Source organism: Corapipo altera, unplaced genomic scaffold (assembly GCF_003945725.1).
Source record: "Corapipo altera isolate COAL_440 unplaced genomic scaffold, ASM394572v1 308, whole genome shotgun sequence".
In the NCBI taxonomy this organism is placed as follows: Eukaryota; Metazoa; Chordata; class Aves; order Passeriformes; family Pipridae; genus Corapipo; species Corapipo altera.
This window is the reverse complement of record NW_020884925.1, coordinates 1,297,034-1,314,031: the sequence shown is the minus strand read 5'-3', so window position 1 is coordinate 1,314,031 and position 16,998 is coordinate 1,297,034. Positions and strand designations below refer to the sequence as shown.

The 16,998-nt window shown below is 49.0% G+C and overlaps 2 protein-coding genes across 2 annotated transcripts in view; one reads left to right on the top strand and one right to left on the bottom strand.

Annotated features, from left to right (window-relative positions):
* Positions 1-3,174, top strand: part of HCN4 (hyperpolarization activated cyclic nucleotide gated potassium channel 4) — a 106,628-nt gene extending 103,454 nt beyond the window's left edge. Inside the window, exon 12 of the transcript XR_003530049.1 lies at positions 2,797-3,174. The gene's annotated coding sequence lies outside the window, so the exon portion shown is untranslated. The remainder of the gene's footprint in view (positions 1-2,796) is intronic.
* A 101-nt stretch (positions 3,175-3,275) lies between these two features.
* Positions 3,276-16,998, bottom strand: part of NEO1 (neogenin 1) — a gene marked incomplete at its 5' end in the record, with an annotated part of 170,729 nt that continues 157,006 nt past the window's right edge. The window contains 8 exons of the mRNA XM_027657552.1: positions 3,276-6,007; positions 7,909-8,045; positions 8,559-8,813; positions 10,318-10,476; positions 13,394-13,486; positions 14,011-14,249; positions 15,849-15,996; positions 16,749-16,817. Coding sequence (XP_027513353.1) covers positions 5,924-6,007; positions 7,909-8,045; positions 8,559-8,813; positions 10,318-10,476; positions 13,394-13,486; positions 14,011-14,249; positions 15,849-15,996; positions 16,749-16,817 — 1,184 coding nt within the window. The remainder of the gene's footprint in view (positions 6,008-7,908; positions 8,046-8,558; positions 8,814-10,317; positions 10,477-13,393; positions 13,487-14,010; positions 14,250-15,848; positions 15,997-16,748; positions 16,818-16,998) is intronic.

Here is a 16,998-nt window from a genome sequence, read left to right as displayed (position 1 = left end):
TGTGGGGCAGGAGGCTGTGACCAGGGGTGTGTGGGGCAGGAGGCTGTACCCAGGGGTGTGTGGGGCAGGGACGGGGCTCTGCAGCCCCTGGAGCAGCAGCACCTCCCCTTCCCAAGGCTGCACTGGTGTCACTGGTGCATCTGTCCTTGAACAGGCCCCATGACCAACTCAGAGCACTTGCCTGAGGGGGGGATGTCCTGAGACAGCCTGCCTGGGGAACAGGGCTTCCTCCTAAGGAATTATCAAGGAAAATCAGCATTTGCTCCAAGTTCCAGCCCTATGGGAGCCAGATTTCATGGATGCTGTGCCTATGGAGAGGGAGAGCTGGAGGAAAGGCAGTGAGTGCTGGAAGAAGGCTGGGAAACAGGAGCTGAAATTGGGAAGCAACTGGGAAAAGTTGATTCTTGGTTATTGTCCTAGTGCAGCTGCTTCCAGCCCTGTGCAGGCACCCATGCAGGGTCAGAGAGTCACTCTCAGCTGGTGAAGAACATGTTTCCTCACAGCAAGGGGGTCCAACACCATTCCAATAGGCTGAAGGCTTTTGTGCTCCCCCTCCTTGGATTTTAGTCTGTCTCCCTGGCACCCTACGGCATTCAGGCTTTCCCTGCCTTTTCACAAGGCTGAATTTGTGGATGTTTTCCACTCTTTCACTTCTATATGCATGTTCTGATGGACACTTTTCCACATTGTGCCTGCCCAGGGCTGACTTTCCTTTTCCAAATCTCTCCTCCTGCTGCTGCCTCTGCCCTGTCAGCCCTGCATGTTTGCTGTGATGTCTGTCCCCTGGATTTCCAGGGAGCAGCACTCTGGAGAGCTGGGAAGCTCTTCTGGAGGCAGGAATTTTGCTGTGTCTGCTTTTGGAAGGTTCTAGAGAGGCACTCTGCAGCTCAGAGCTTGGCTTATAAAAGTCTCACAGCTGATACTGTGTAGTAAGGGGAGATGTGTAACCTGGCTGGAGCCTGTGTTGATTAGGAAAGCCCTGATCCCACAGAAACAGGCTGGGAGAGCTGGGGGTGTTCACCTGGAGAAGAGAAGGTTCCAGGGAGACCTTAGAGCCCCTTCCAGTGCCTAAAGGGGCTCCAGGAGAGCTGGAGAGGGACTTGGGACAAGGGATGGAGGGACAGATGGACAGATAGAGGACAATGGGGAATGGCTTCCCACTGCCAGAGGACAGGGATAGATGGGACATTGGGAAGGAATTGTTGGCTGTGAGGGTGGTGAGGCTCTGGCCCAGCTTACCCAGAGAAGCTGTGGCTGCCCCATCCCTGGAAGTGTCCAAGGAAAGGTTGGATGGGGCTTGGAGCAAACTGGGCTAGTGGAAGGTGTCCCTGCCTGTGGCAGGGGGTGGAAGGAGATGAGATTTAAGGTCCCTGCTAACCCAAACCATTCTGGGACCCTATGAAAATTTGTAATGGTTAATATTTTTGGCAAAGGCTGTTGAGTTACATCCTGTCAAGCCCCTGCAGGATTGCTTTTATTGAGATGAATGTGGTTTAAATCCAGCCTCAGTTCATGTGGAGATGGATGGCTGCTCTTAATGGGAAAAAGCCTGCAAGTGTTGCACCAATTCATTGCAGGTGTTTGAGGCAGCCCCTTCCTTCTGTGTTGGGAACCACAGCGCTGGCAGGGAAAGCCAGAGCCAGGCATGGAAAAGCTGTAATTTGCAGCTCGAGTTCTTCCCTGAGCTGCCGCTGAGGGGCAGCAGCGCTACCGCGAGGCTCCTCAGCACTGATTCCCTTCCAGGCGGCTGCAGCTCCGTGCGGGCTCCGTGTGAGCTGCAGCCTTTCACCAGCGAGTCACCACTGCCATCTGGTGTCCCCGGGCTGTGCCACAGCCCTGTGACATGAACAGCAGGTGTCACCTGTCACCTGCCTCAGAACGGCACAAACCCACCCCTCTGTCAGCCGGGCCGACGGGCAGAGCAGCACCGGGAATTATCTGCGCTGGCCAGCGAGATAAACTCACTTTATATCGTAGAACCTGGAGCACGAGTGCTGTGAGGGGCGGCTGAGGGAGCTGGGGGGGCTCAGCCTGGAGAAAAGGAGGCTCGAGGGGGACCTTCTGTTTCTGCAACTCCCTGACAGGAGGGGGAGCCGGGTGGGGGTCGGGCTCTGCTCCCAGGGAACAAGGGACAGGAGGAGACGAAACAACCTCAAGCTGTGCCAGGGGAGGTTCAGGTTGGACATCAGGAGGAATTTTTTCCTGGAAAGGGCTGTCAAGCACTGAAAGGGGCTGCCCAGCGAGGTGGTGGAGTCCCCACCCCTGGAGTGTCCAAGGAATGACTGGGCGTGGCACTGAGTGCTCTGGGTGGGGGACAAGATGCGGATGGGGCACAGGGTGGAGTCGCTGACCTTGGAGGTGTTTTCCAACCTCAGTGATTCCATGTGAACCCCAGAATGGTTTGGGTTGGAAGGGACCTTAAAGCTCATTTCATTCCAACCGCTGCCACGGGCAGGGACACCTTGCTCAGAGCTCAAGGTCAGTAAACAGAGGGCAGGGTTTTAATCTGCCTGTCTGTGTCCTGACTGTGCCTTGGGACACTCCCAACTTACTGATCAATGCCTTTGCACCCACTTCTCCTCCCCTGGCCCCATCCCTGCACAGCCCCCAGCTCTGGCATGGCTGTGACATCCCTGCCCAACTGCAGGTCCTGGCTCCCCTTCAGGAGGATTTGGGGGTCCCTTCCCACACAAGACATTGGTGTGGGGGCACAATTTAACGAGTAAACAGAGATCTGATGAACAACGAGGGGAGCAGGGGCTGTAAAGCCTGCAGGAGCATAATTCCCATTTGCAGGGGTCAGGATGATGCTCCCAAGGACACGAGTGACCAGGAAAGTGGCTGATGACCAGTGGGAGTCCCAAGTATGAGAGAAGGAGGCTGGAGTCAGCATGGAGCAACATGGATACCCATCACTGCACTTCAAAAGGTACAGAAAAAGCTCTCTATTCCATGATTATAATATTATTTTTCATGATTTGCCAGTTTACTAAGGCTACTAAAATGTCCTTTCCCTGATGTGAACCCCTTCCTTTTCTACTTGCTTATTAAAAGGTGGTATTTTTTACCATGGAGCTTTGAAATAGAAGGAAGGCAGAGGTTACATGTTCAGTGTCTGCACAAAGACTGAGGGAGAGTAACAATTTTCCTCTTCCTTCTCTGGAGGACACAACCTGCCAACCCACAGCAACAAAAAGGGCAAGTAAAATTCCAAACCTGGTCCCTGTATCAATTAGGAATAATTAAACAAACTCTCCAAGCAGCCCAGAATTTGATTGGATTAAAAAAAGTGTATTGGATGTCCAATACCAAATAATAAACATGAAGTTATTAAAAAAAGCCATAGAGGATACAGCAAATACTACAGGAAAGCAACAAAAATTGTACAGAAAGGTCGACGTCTACAGCAGCCCTCAAAATTATTCTACATGAGAATCATAAAACAATATACAGGTTTGGTTCTTTTTTCCCCAAATGTCTGAGGGAAGCTGTCACTCGACAGCTTGACTATGACACTACAAGGATACACAATGTTCCAAATTTAAAATCACAGGATATGTAAGAAAACGTAGCATTAAAATGTGAAAAAGTGCAATACAGATTGTACACTGAATTGAATAAATGTTTTTTCTTTTTTTTTTTCAGTTTAACCTTAAAAAACCAACTTTGAACAGTTGTTTTATCATTAAAAATATTCCCCCTCCCCAAATTCAATGACAATATTAACATTCATGGTGTTATACATAAGGAATATTCACAAAGACCCCCCCCCCAGCCAGGAATACTGTGTTTGTAGGATGGTATTTCTTTGGGTACAGGTAAAAAATAGGCAAAGGAAAAGGTTCACACCCTCCTTCCAGGCCAGGGTGTGCATTTTTATTCTTTAAACACATATTCTGTAGCTTATTTTGCCCTGAATTGTACTGATTAAAAGTCCAAACATCAGTTATCCAGGTGGCCCACAGTGCCCCAATTAATTTGATTCCCTCCCCTCCCTCAAAGAATAAATAAAGGCAGGAAATGTCCCAGAAATGACAACACAGAGTCCAGGAAAAGAAAGGAAGTGACACTACAGCACCATCCCAGCTGCTCTCCAGGTGATTCCATAGCTCTCCCCCTCTTGGAGACGAGAAGCTTTAGTTCAGTTCAGTGGGGAACAAAGTAAAATCAGCAGAATTCCTGTTTGTTACTGGAACTGCAGCAGTTCCAGCATTCCCTCCTGCTGCTCCCACAGGCCCAGCCCTGGCAGAGCCACAGCAGGGTCCCCAAAGCACCCAGACCTGCCTGTCCCCAAGATCCCAAATCCCAGGAGGAACAGATTCCCCTCTGAACCAGCAGTAAGTTGGAGTTTCCTTTTGTTCTGGCAGTGGAATTGCACACGAGTTCATCAGGCACCTGGGGGTGGGTTTGGTTACTTTACTGAGCTACAGCCCCTTTCCAGGCTGTTCTCCCTCACAGGGAAGGGCAGAGCCAGGCAATCACACATGGAGAAAAGGAAAACCCTTGTCCTTCCCTTTGACATTCCCTTCCTTCCCAGACAGAAGTGTGAACAGCACCTGAGTCACTAATACTGGTTTTCTTTTTACATGGTTTCCCAAAGTGTAAAAAAATACATTTTTGCCTTGTTTCTGTCTCTGGGGAATGCTCCAGAGCTGGCCCTTGTTTGAGTGGCCTGGGATGGAGACACTGCACTGGGGCTGGACGTGCTGCTGTGGGCAGGGAGCGTCCCCACAGGCAGGATGTGGTGTGTGGGGATGGAAGGGCCCACAGTTCTCTCCGTCTGGGAGCCCAGGGAGCTCCACCCCAGCCCTGGGGCCTGTGCTGAGCCCTCACTCTGCACTTGCAAGGTTCATGATGCATCTTTAACTAACAACAACAAAACAGTTGCCAAAATAAGCTGCATGTAGTGTTATCTAAGCATAAGGAACCCCAATTTACAGGAGGAAGTTCTGGCAATGTTTCTAAATGAGACTCTCACTGCAGTTCAGTGACCAGAGACACACTGATGCTAAAGGGACAAGGAAGGACGTTACAGAAGATGCTTCATGTTCTTCAGTCTTTCCAGTCACTGGAGAAAGACAGGAAAACAACAAGAATGACCCCTCCCCCTGGACCCCCTCCCTTCCCCAGCTACTTTTCCCCCCACTCAAAATATTGAAACTGCACAAAAAGCGACAAACAAGCCTTTCAAATTACATTTCAATTCAAACAGACTGGTAATCTCACAGTGATGAGAGGAGAAAGTCAGGCTTTTAATAATTATAATATAAAAATAATAAAAAAAGCTTACAAAGAGCAGTGCAGCATCCCAAAAGGCCATGGATTAACTGCCAGAAGGGGACGTAATTGTACGCAGAATAAAAAACAAAACAGAACAACCCACACTGGCAATGAATTTCCATACACAATAGAACAAGCAGTCAAACCTCAGCCTAGGCTGTGGAAAACAACAGTTTCTCCCTTTTTTTTTTTTTTAATTACAATATTTTTTTCCTTTTTATAAAAAAAGATAAAATAAAAACACAAATAAAATTGTACATAAATGCCAATGTCCAACACTGAAAAGGCAGGGCAATCACACCACTGAGACAAAACCTGACCAGAACAAAACTAACGGCGAGTCCGTTTGCTTTCCTTGTGTCTGGAGTCCAGCCTGGTGTGTCCCATCCTGCCCGGCCCACAGGGGACTGGAATTCACTGGGCCATGACTTCACTGCAGGACGGTGACACACAGGTCCCCTCTGGTTGGTTCCTCTCCTTCCCACATTGCTCTCATGTGCTGTCCCTCTTTCTGGTTTGTTGTTTGTTTTTTTTTTTTTGCTTTTTTTTCCTTTTTTTTTTTTTCCTCTGTACAATTCCTTGCGTTCCAAGGCTGAGTCCCACGACTTGCGGAGCGGTTTGGAGTCATGTCCCGGGGAGGTGGTCACGCCGTGGTGATGGCATTGAGGTCCTTCATCAGTCCTTCCAGGTGGGCCATCTCTTTGGTCAGCTCATCCGGCTCGTAGGTCTGGGGAGAGGGAGAGGGTTACTACAGGGGGCCTTGGCTCTCCTTTAGGGAGGGACAGGACAGGAAACACAGAGGAATGGTCAGGGACTGCTGTGGGACATGGCTCTGACTCAGGAATAACCACACGTGGATTGGATTTAACCACAGTTACAGGAATTAATAACGTGAAAGAACACTCTAAGGAGTGGCTGGAGCTGTGCCAGGGGAGGTTTAGGTTGGACATTAGGAAAAGGTTCTTCCCCCAGAGGGTGGTTGGGCACTGAACAGTCTCCCCAGGGCAGTGGGCACAGCACCAAGGCTGTCAGAGCTCAAGGAGGATTTGGACAATGCTCTCAGGGACAGGGTGGGATTTGGACTGATGATCCTTGTGGGTCCCTTCCAGCTCAGCATATTCTATTCTTTGATTCTATTTTCAGTGCAGCTCTTTGGGCAGTTGTGATTCAGAGTCCCACTGAATAAACCATGATCAGCTGATCTGTTTTCCTTGTCTCGATCCCTGAAGGGAACAGCTGCCTTTGAACCAGAGTAGGGAGTTCAGAAAAGTCTTCCCAGCTTAACTGGAAAAAAGGTCAAAGGAATCACCTCATAAGAAGTGTTTTGAGAATCATTATCCTCCCTGAAATCACAGTGTCTTAGGCTCAGAGGTCCAGTTTCAGCTGCACTGATGAGCCATCACCTCTGTGATCAGTGCCTGTGTGCAGACACACCATGAACCACATCATCTCCAAACCTTTTCTGACCAAGTCCTTCCCTGTTCTGTGCAGTTTTCAACCCTGACCCTGCTCTCACTTCCTTTCCTTCTAGAGACAAACCTTCTCCTAATGTAAATGGCAGTGACCTTCCAGTTTATCAAACATCTGGACTGTACCAGAGAAGTCATCCCTGCCCTGGGTCCAGCATGTTATCTGACAATGATAAACAGCAGCAGCTGAAAGCAAACTCATTCCTACAGGCTCTCATAAAAAAACAGAGTTAATTCAAATCACTACCTAACCCTAAACCCCTTAATTCAACTTATAATTTAATTTTCAAAACTCATACTTGAACTAGCAATTTAATTTAACTAGTATTTAGTGTGCTGACTCTACCTTGTACTAACTTATGAATGAACAAATTTATTAATGGTTCTATTTGAATATTACCAATTTATTGATGGATAAACTAATGAGTAAGGGTTTGGTACTGACCAAACAAAACAAATAAAGCAGGGGTGACATCTAGACAGAAGGGCAAAAGGGCACCAGATCAAGTTTCTAGACCAGCACACACAGAAATAAAATCAAGAGGGCAACAAAAACATGTGACAAATGAAAAGGACAATGAGGGAAAAAAGTAAAATAAATTCAAAATAATCATTTCCTGTAGCAGTGATTAGAGCTAATACCTGTGTGATACTGAAGACAATATATGATTCTAGTGATCCAGTAGCTACTGGAGAAACTTCTTGGCTTGCAATTTGAAAGGAAAACAGCTCTTCCAGTGCTTCCCACCCAAAACATCCTCAACATCCTTAAGAGATACTCCCAAAAGCAGCCCAGGTGGTTGCATCTTTCCCAAAAGTCAGAACACTTTCACAGGAGAGTCTACAAACATATTTGGGATGATGCTTAAAACACGTTGGCATTAGTGCCAAATGTTCCATGTGCAGTGACACGGGGAATGCTCTGCAGCAGTAGGGCTGTAACAGGACCCTGCCCTGTGCAGAAGACCCTGCAGTTTTTATATGGATTCACAGGCAATGGAGGTGTTGGAAGTTTGGAGCCTTGTGACCCTCTGCCTTTGAAAGTGTCAGTCCAGAATTCCTGAAGTTTCCAAGTGTGACACAAATAAGGAGAGACACCCCCCCCCCCCCCCCAGTCTGTGAGCACTGCAAGGTCAGGCCTGGCAGTGGAAGTACCTACGCTTTCTGAGTCCTCCAGCATCCGGGTGGTCTCCTGCACGTCGGGGGCACTGGGAACGACCACAGGCATGGGAGGGCGAGTCCTTCCCAAAGTCCCGATGGACGCAGTCTTCACCGAGTGAACGGGGTGGGTGGGAGCTGGAAACCAATGGTCAGAGAGTCAGGCCTCAGGGAATTGGTTTTTGGGCTTAATCAGAAAGGAAGAGAATAAGAACAGGGGGGAATGGCCTTGAAGTGAAGGAGGGCAGGGTTAGATGGGATATTGGGAAGGAATTCTTCCCTGTGAGGCCCTGGCACAGGTTGCCCAGAGAAGCTGTGGCTGCTCCATCCCTGGAAGTGTCCAAGGCCAGGCTGGATGGCAGGGGTGGGACTGGATAAGCTTTAAGGTCCTTCCAACCCAAACCATTCTATCATGATTCTCTGATGAAGAAAGATTGTATTAGAGGAAAGTGAACACTTAAACTTTGGGGCGTTGGATCCGAATTTTTGTCCAATTTATTTATGTTCAGAAAAAGGCCTTGAAAATGACACCGACAGAACTCACTGCAGCCTCTGACACACTGCCTTGGGTGCCCAACTCCATCCCCCGCCCCTCAAGGACCTTCCCTGTTAAACCCCCCCTGTTTTGGCAGCGGTGCCCGTCCCCCTCACCTTGCTGGGTCAGCAGGGGGGTGCTGGGCAGGGCAGGGTCGTAGGAGGCCCCGGCTGAGGGCACCGCGGGCACCGCGAAGCTCTTGAGCGGGTGCGACGGGCGGACGTGGGCGGTGGGCAGGCCCTGGGCAGGGTCCTCCTCCTGGGCAGTGCCCAGGTACGAGCCCGTGGAGCCCTCGGGGTCCTGGTGGTCGGTGCCCGGCGGGGCCGAGGGCGCCGGCAGCGTGTCCGTGCTGGGCGTGTTCCGGACGGACTCTGCAACACACACACTGCAGTTACTGGCTGCTCAGAAACGGCCTCTGGGGCACATGGGAACACAGTAGGCTACTGGGAAGCACCTTTTCCAGGGTCACTGTTACAGGCTACCGAGGGAATTCGGATATAACCCCAGTTCTGTGTGACTGCCCTGTTTTACGGTGAACGACGGCTGTCCAGTAATACAACGAGCTGAGAACTGAATGACTCCACATCCCCAGCAATAGCAAATCAACAGTTCTGCACTGAAACAGCTCCATGGAGTAATTCCTCAGATAAACACCAGAGAATACAAACCTTCTTTCTCCTTCTGCCCTTGAGCATCTCATAGTACTGGCATTTGTAACCAAATCTGTAATTTAAGGTTCACACCAAGCACTAGTGCAGACACAGGAGCCTGATTTTTTCTGAGACAGGCTTTCCCGTCTCAGAAAATCCATTTACTTGGAGTCACAGGATGGTTTGAGTTGGAAGGGATCTTTCTTAAAGATCATTCAATTCCATCTCCTGCTATAACCTTCCACTATCCCAGGTTGCTCCAAGCCCCATCCAACCTGGCCCTCAACACTTCCAGGGATGGGGCAGCCACAGCTTCTCTGGGCAACCTACGCCAGGGCCTCTCCACCCTCACAGGGAAGAACTTCCTAAGAATTTCTTCCTACTTGCTGAAAGCTCAAACTCAAGCTCAAATGAAATCCCAGGCTTGCTGTGTTTGCAGCAGGCTCCATGCTGACCTAAGAGAACAATGAGATGGTATCTTACATTCGGGGCGTCGTGATCCTACTTGGAGCACAGGCAGGGAAGGATCTGGATTGTGGGAGCTGTCACTTCACTGGTATAAACCTCTGCCTCTCACATATTGGCTCCCTGTGTCCTTGCAGCCTCAGGAACTGTTCTCATAAGGAAACAACACTTTTGGCTACGACACCTTAGAACATTGACCTTAAGCTAGAAAAGCTCAGAGTTCCCTCCAACTCAACATTTTACCCATGTGCAATTTGGAAACAGTGTGGCTTCAGAAATCTTCAGAGCACTGGAGACATTGCAGAAACTACTGCGATTCATTGTTGCTTCAAGCCTGAAAATACTGTAGGGAAATCACCCCCATTTTCTGTGTCCCTGAGGAAGGTTAAAAAATGTCAGCTCTTGGTAGCCAAGTCTGGACCTTTCTCCTCTCTTGGTTTGAAGTGGTACTAACCAGGGAAAAAGTTACCATATTAAGTAGCTCAGATTTAATCTGGTGTTTCAGGGCTGAATGCTTTAGCATAAGGAATCCTCCTGTTTGTGGTTGTGTATAAAACATGGAGCTTCCTCTTCCATCACGTGCCTCAAGGATCTGCACAAGTAAGCTCAACCTATCCAGGATTTTGTCTGCACTTACACCCACGTCCTTAAACCTCATGGAACACCACAGTGGGGACTGACCAAGTTTCAGGCTTTGATTTCCACACGTTTCACTCCCGGTTCCATTAAAGCAACACGTCCCTGGTGGTTTGTGTCTCACCTGTGGAATTGGCCCTGTCTGAGTGGGACAAGGCTGTGCCCAGGGGCCAGGGGCTGGGCTGGTGGTGGAGGTAGCTGCGGGTTGGAGAGGCGAGGCTGCCGGAGTGGAAATGGTGGTGGGGGTTATCGAGTGAATGGATGGGATGAGCACTAATCACAGCTGTGGATGAACACAAGACAGAGAAACACTTAACACACACACAGTGCTTGTGGACTGAAAGGCACCACATCCCTCCCTTTCCCCACACAGCCACTCGGCAGGGGAGCCAGACCCTCAGCAGGTTCACAATCCACCTTAAACTCCTGGGTCACCAGACCTGAATCATGTACAGGACAAAAACATCACCTGATTACAGGCCAAAAAGCAGTACCAGCAACTTAATTCACATCAGGATGCACTGTTTGATTTCAAGGAAGAGAAAAGTTCAGACGAAGAATAGAGAGAATATAGATCTACTGTCCACATATAGTGTGTGTGTTAAAAAAGAAACAGCCCTTTGCTTCCTCATATCCTTCCAGGATTTTTGTATTTCAGCAGTCAAAGAAGGAGCTCACTTGGTACACACCATTACTGCAAATTATGCTAAAATGGAAGAGACTGAATTATCCTAAATTAGTACCTAAGAGGTAAATAACTAGATCTGAGTGCTCCAGTTGGGGGGAAGCCATGGGAAGGTGCCTGCAGGCTCAGAGTTAAGCACACGGAATGGTCCTGGGGGTGCTTCCTGAGAAAGGGCCTCAGATACCACTGTGAGCTTCCTGTGGAGCTTCTGCAAAGCCTAAATGACATTATATTAATGTTTCCAGTTACTATAAAACACAAACCTACTGCTGGAGGCCCTCAGAGCTCTTGAAAACAGGATAAAAAGTCAAAGTCACTAGAACAACCTCAAGCCCTGAGGCACCAGCAGACCTTGCACCTCCTTCCTCATCCCACCCACCCCAGCCAGCTGGGTCTGGTTTGTTCTCCTTGGGCAAGGCAATAGCTAAGAAAGAGAGGGAATCAGCCAGGCTTTTCCAGGGAACACAGCAGGACTGGCATCACAAAGGGCTGTCAGAGCTGGGGCTGGTGCTGCAGGGAAATCACATCCACGGCTGTATCTGCCACAATTATCACATCAGCCTGAACACAACCAGCAGGGACAACTGGAATTACTGCCTCCCTAAAATGTGTATCATCCTTTGTGGGACTGATATGTAGGTTGTAGAGTGTCTTTGCTGTGAGTTTTTCCTTTGCTACACTGTTTTTATGGAGCATCTTGTGATCCTGTATGAGTTTATCTTATCCTGTGTGTGTCCAGTGCTGCATCCCATTTAGAGAAAAACACTTAGGAGAGTGCAAGGTAACACTTATTGCTGCCTCAATCTGTTATGGGGTCACCCAGGTCTGCCTCCATCGTGTCCTAGTGCCTGGCATGGGACAGGAACTCAGCAGAATCCCACAGCTCAGTGTCCCTGTGGGACACCACGTCTGACACAGACCAACTTTGAAGGAAGTAATCAGAGTAAGGATTATTAGTGTAAAACTGCACCCTCTGCTCCCTCCTTGTACATGGAAAAAATGGGAGACAACAAGGAACATCAGACTGCTTATTGCAAAACCAAGAAAAAAGATGCTACTCTTGTAAAAAGGTTGTAGAAGAAGGAAACAGTTGAAAAATCACAAACTGGGCTTATCACACTTGAAAAAGCAGGTAGAGAATTAGAAAACCGAGTGCTCACTTCAGGTAATTAAAGCAAAAAGCTATAAAGTGGAAACAGAAGGGACTAATCTGAAATCATTCCTTATTAACACAAGGGGCTGTGGCAGCAGTTCCCTGGCTACAGGTGGAACAAGAACACACAGAGCTCAGGGAAGTCCAAAGCTCAGCCCAGGGGAGCTCAGTGTAATTTCACTTCCCAGTTCTGTCCATGCACGTTGACTCCCATGTTCTCCTGTGCTTGTTACTTGTGTTCTCACCCAGGGTTTCAGTCTGGCTGCTCAGAGGTTCAGCCAAGTCCCTTTTCCATCTTAGAGTCCTCGTTTCAAAACTAGATATATTGTTTAATTCTTAAAATATTTAATCACAACACTAGTAGTAGCTTTGGTACCAGAGAAGGATCACTGCAGGGGTAAACACAGTCACCCAGAAAACAGTGAGCACAACTCCTGCAAAGGAAATCACCGATCTCTGAGTTCCAAGTCAGTAAATACATCAATAAAGGGAACCAGCAAATACAGCTGAATTTTCAAAAAGGCTCCACTCCAAAGGTCAAATACTAAGCTGCTGCTGAGGGAAGGCTCTTGTATGGACTGAAAGATGGTTACAGATACAAAACCAAGGAAGGGGCTTGATGGTGGATTTTCAAGACAGAGGAGAGTGAGCAGCAGATCCCAGGTAGCAGTGCCAGCACTGGCTTTAATCAGTTTTCCTTCTCAGTGAGCAGACATGGAAGCAATCAGAGAAATCTTCCCATTTGTCAATAATTTTAAGGTCTCTGGGGTAGGCAAATGCCATTCTGGTGGCCAGGAGCTCCAGAAGGGCCTCACAGGGCTGGCTGAGAGAGCAAAGATTCCAAGGAGCTCATAGTAAAGTCAGAGGAGGCTCTGAGAATGGCAACTACAGGGGATGGAGCAGCTGCCTCAGGAGGGGAGGCTAAAAACGTGGGACTGCTTGGGCTGGAGAGGAGAAAACCAGCAGCTGAGAACCTGACAGAGATGGAGCAGCTCTCTGCAGTTCCTGTGGGACAGCTGGGCACTGGCAGAGTTCAAAGGGAATGGCTACAAAAAGCAGCCGGGCCCACAGGCTCTCCCTGGGAAGCACCAGAGTGGGATGGACAGACACTGGACACACTCCTGACTCTCCCCCACTCCTCACTCCAATGCAGCTGCTCCTTTTCCCCTTTTCCCTTAGTCTAACTCTGCCTTTCCCATAAGGGGCTCCGGGGCCTCCTCTGAGCTGCTCCCACCGCAGAGAGGCTGGAATTGCTCAGGAGCAGTGAGCAGGAAGGTGTGGGTGTCCCTGTTTGTGGCATCAGTGTGGCTGGTTTGGGTGCTCCCCACTCCAGGAGCTGGGAATGGGGGGCTGGTGACTTACGCTGAGGTGGCTGAGAATCAAAAGGCATCATCATCTTGGGCCTCATCCCCCTCCTTCCTGCCAGCGTGGACATGCTGTCCTCGGACTCGTGCCCTGAGGGAGAGACACAGGGGTTACTGACCTGCAGCTCCTGTGGCACCTGAGCACTTCAACCCCCCTCTCTCTAGTCCTGTTTGCAGTTCTGTGAGTCACAACTGATAAAAACAGCTCTTTCATCCTCCACCAGGAGGTGAGAAGAGGACAGTTATTTGGTACTGGAGAAACTCTCCAGGTCCCAATGCAAACTTGAACTTCTGGCACTGCAGCTGTGGGCTGAAAGGATGTCACACACAACTCTCAGGAGTTCATTTCAAAACACCTGTTAGATGACCTTCCAATTACTAGCCAGTATTTACCAAGAGAAAATAATGATTTGACTCCTGGGCACTCAATTTTCTCACTACAACATGTGATCCATCCTTTTTAGGGAGTCTTAGAAACTAGGAACAAACCCAATTCACTACTTGAAAAATGAGAACAAAAGAGAGTAACTAAGTCATATATCAATAAAGTGATTTCACCACTCAGAGCCAAATGTATTTAACACCTCATGGCCAAAGCACTTGTTGATCTCTCACCTCTGTAGGAATTCCGCCTCTGATGGATATTGCTGTCCATGGAATTGTCAACTGGGGTGATGTCTTGGGAGTTGCGAGGGATCGGGGTGTCTGTCATGATGGGATTGGGATCTGGAGACTTATCGATGGGTTTGAGCTCCAGTCTCTCATGATGAATCCAAAGGTCAGGAGGTTTGACATCTTTGGAGTTCCCCTTGTACTTGTGGGAACCATTCACTGATTTGCAGGCAGCACGTTTCCTGGGAGGGAAAACAAAGGAGATGTTCTCAGATGTTCTTAGGTGTCAGCCTCACCTGTTGAAAGGACTTCCCTCAGATCCTGTGTCCACCTGAGCAGAACCTTCCCACCGGGCAGGACGCTCTGAACTCTGCACACAAGCCCAGCCGACATCTCAAAGCACGTCCTGCAACTCTGATGCCACGAATTTGTCCCCAGGGGTCCCACATCCTGCAGCCCTGTGCTCTGCAGCCCAAGCCTGCACTGACAAAACTCGAGTTTGCAGTGCTTGTGGTTGTTAAGAGAACATTCCAACCATGAAGTAAAGGTGCACCACGCTGTGCCCCTGCTCCGGGCTCAGCTCCAGCAAGAGCTGGAGAGGGAGGGAGCAAGCAGCCAGTTATCCCAACAGGATGGTGAACACTGAGGATCAATGACAGGAACATCACTTTCAGCACTGCTCAGACTGAGGAGCTTTTCAGGGCTGTTGAACAGCAGCAGCAGGAACCTATGGTGAGGCAGAGATTTGGGATGGTGGAATTTGGGAAAATGTAGGGTTCCAGCACTGCCCTCCACACTTGCTCCTCACAAGGATGGGGGAAGGTGTTTCCTCTGGGTGACCCAACTGCTAGAACTGGCTCAGACATGGCTCAGTACCAGGGGGCAGAGCCTCCCACAGAGGTGACTCCCAGCCAGATGTGCTCCCACGTCCTGCCCTGACCCAGCTGAGCCCCTGGCACACAGCAGGAGTGACTCACTGCTGGGGGCTGCTATATAAGGGAGGTGCCATCTAGAAACTGAGGTTTCACAGGGTTGTTTCTGCTCTTTGAAAATCAAATGCATCTCTGGGGCACAGGCCCATCTGCGTTGCCCTCTCCCAAGCACATCCCCCAGCTGCCAGACATTCCCACATCCCTGCTCCCTCTCCTGAACAACTTGCATTTTTGCAGGATGGTTCAGCTTCAGCAAAGCAAGTGGAGATTATCCTCCAAGCCTAGCTTTTAAAACTCTGTTTTGTATAACAGCATCTTTTCAAACTTAAAATACAGCTTTTTCAGCTCTGGTCTTTCAAAGAACTTGCAGAAAGAACCTTCAGGAGCCTCTAAGTGGGAGCACTGCTGCTGTGGGCTTGATTCAGGTGCTCTAAACGAGGGAAGAATTCCAGGTACACACCTATATTATGGATTTTAGAGCACTTTCCTAAGGAGTCCAGCACCTAATTCAGATTCCACTCCAGTAATCTGTCTAAAAACTGGACATTATCATGCACAGCTTGTACACCAACTCCACACAGTGAAGGACGTGCTGAGAGCAGGAGCGAGAAGCTGCCTGAGCTGTGGAGCTCTCCCAGCTCCAAAGAGATGGACTGGCTCCAGTTTGGAAACAATATTTTAAACAGCAGCTTCTCCTGAGAGAGGGGCAGGTGCAGGGACACATGAGAGCATTGCCCAGTTTGGGTGTGGACTCCTGATGGTTTGTAACTCTGGAACATGGATTAGGAAAAACGGACCTTCGCCATCTACAGCCTGGAAGACTTAAAGGAATAAACACTACAGCATGATCAAGAAAAGATGAGGTGCCAGGAGGAGGTGGGACAGGCAGGGCAGGGCAAGGGCTGTTACTTTTTCTGGTGCGAGGTCGTGCGGCGGGTGCAGAAGACGGCGACGATCACCACGACCACGATGGTGATCACCCCCACGGACACGATGATCACCAGGAGCATGTTGCTGTCCAGGGGAGAGGTAGGACTTCCATGGGGACTGTTACTGCCTGTGAGGGTTTGAGATGGGAGAAAGGGGTTATTTATTCCATAGAAAAAGTAAGGAATGCAAACCAAAGGTGTCTGGCATCCTACAGAATGGGCAGAATGAGATGGTTGGTCTGCTTGGATCTCTGGGAATTGCTTATTTTTCTGTCATTTGCCACCTGTGTTTCTGTACAATTGTTGAGCTATAAGAGGATTTATAGATCCATCCCCAACCAGGTCTATCAAAACTTAAGTTCAGCCTACTCAAATAGTTACCATATAGAAATTCAAGTTAGTCTAAGGGGAGTTAGTCTGGGATCTTGCTAAAACCCCCATACCACAGGCACCCCCTTGGAGCCAGAAACCACTGCACCTCAGTATGAGAATCCTACAGGGGTCACTTTGCCCTGAAAGAGTAATTTTATCAAACACTTCTGAACGTTACCTCAGGGCAAGGTGTCCCCAACAGCAACCAGGGGAAGGAGGAACAGGAGGTTTTTCCTTCCTAATATGTTCCTACTGAAATAATTGTCCATTTGTGCACCACAGCAGCCCTTTAAAACTCCACTGGGAAGCAGATCTGCTCATGGGAATGCCAGGAGAGTTTTGCCAGACACTCCAGGCAGGAGCACCACAGCAGGAATGTTACAGGACTTACTGAGTGGGAACAACTGTGGAGAAAAGTTATGGAACAGATGCCAGGAGTGTTTTCTGGGTGGAAGACCAAAGGGAAATGAAACACATGGAAATGGAAAAGCTTTGCAGCAACACTCACCTCCAAGGGGGGGTTTGTAGTCTGGTCCTAAGTCCACTGGGCGACTTCCCTTCCCTGCAGATCCCGAGGCTGAAAAGGCCGGATATGTTGGAATGTTACACACACACACACACACTTTAGCATCTCTAAGTTTCTTTTAGAACTCCTCTATGCCCCCACAAAGAGTTTTTCTTCTCTCCCCACAACATGATTTGTCTTTGCACAGCAGCTGCACTTCTCCAAGAAAAGAAACTTCTCCAGAAGAACTCTT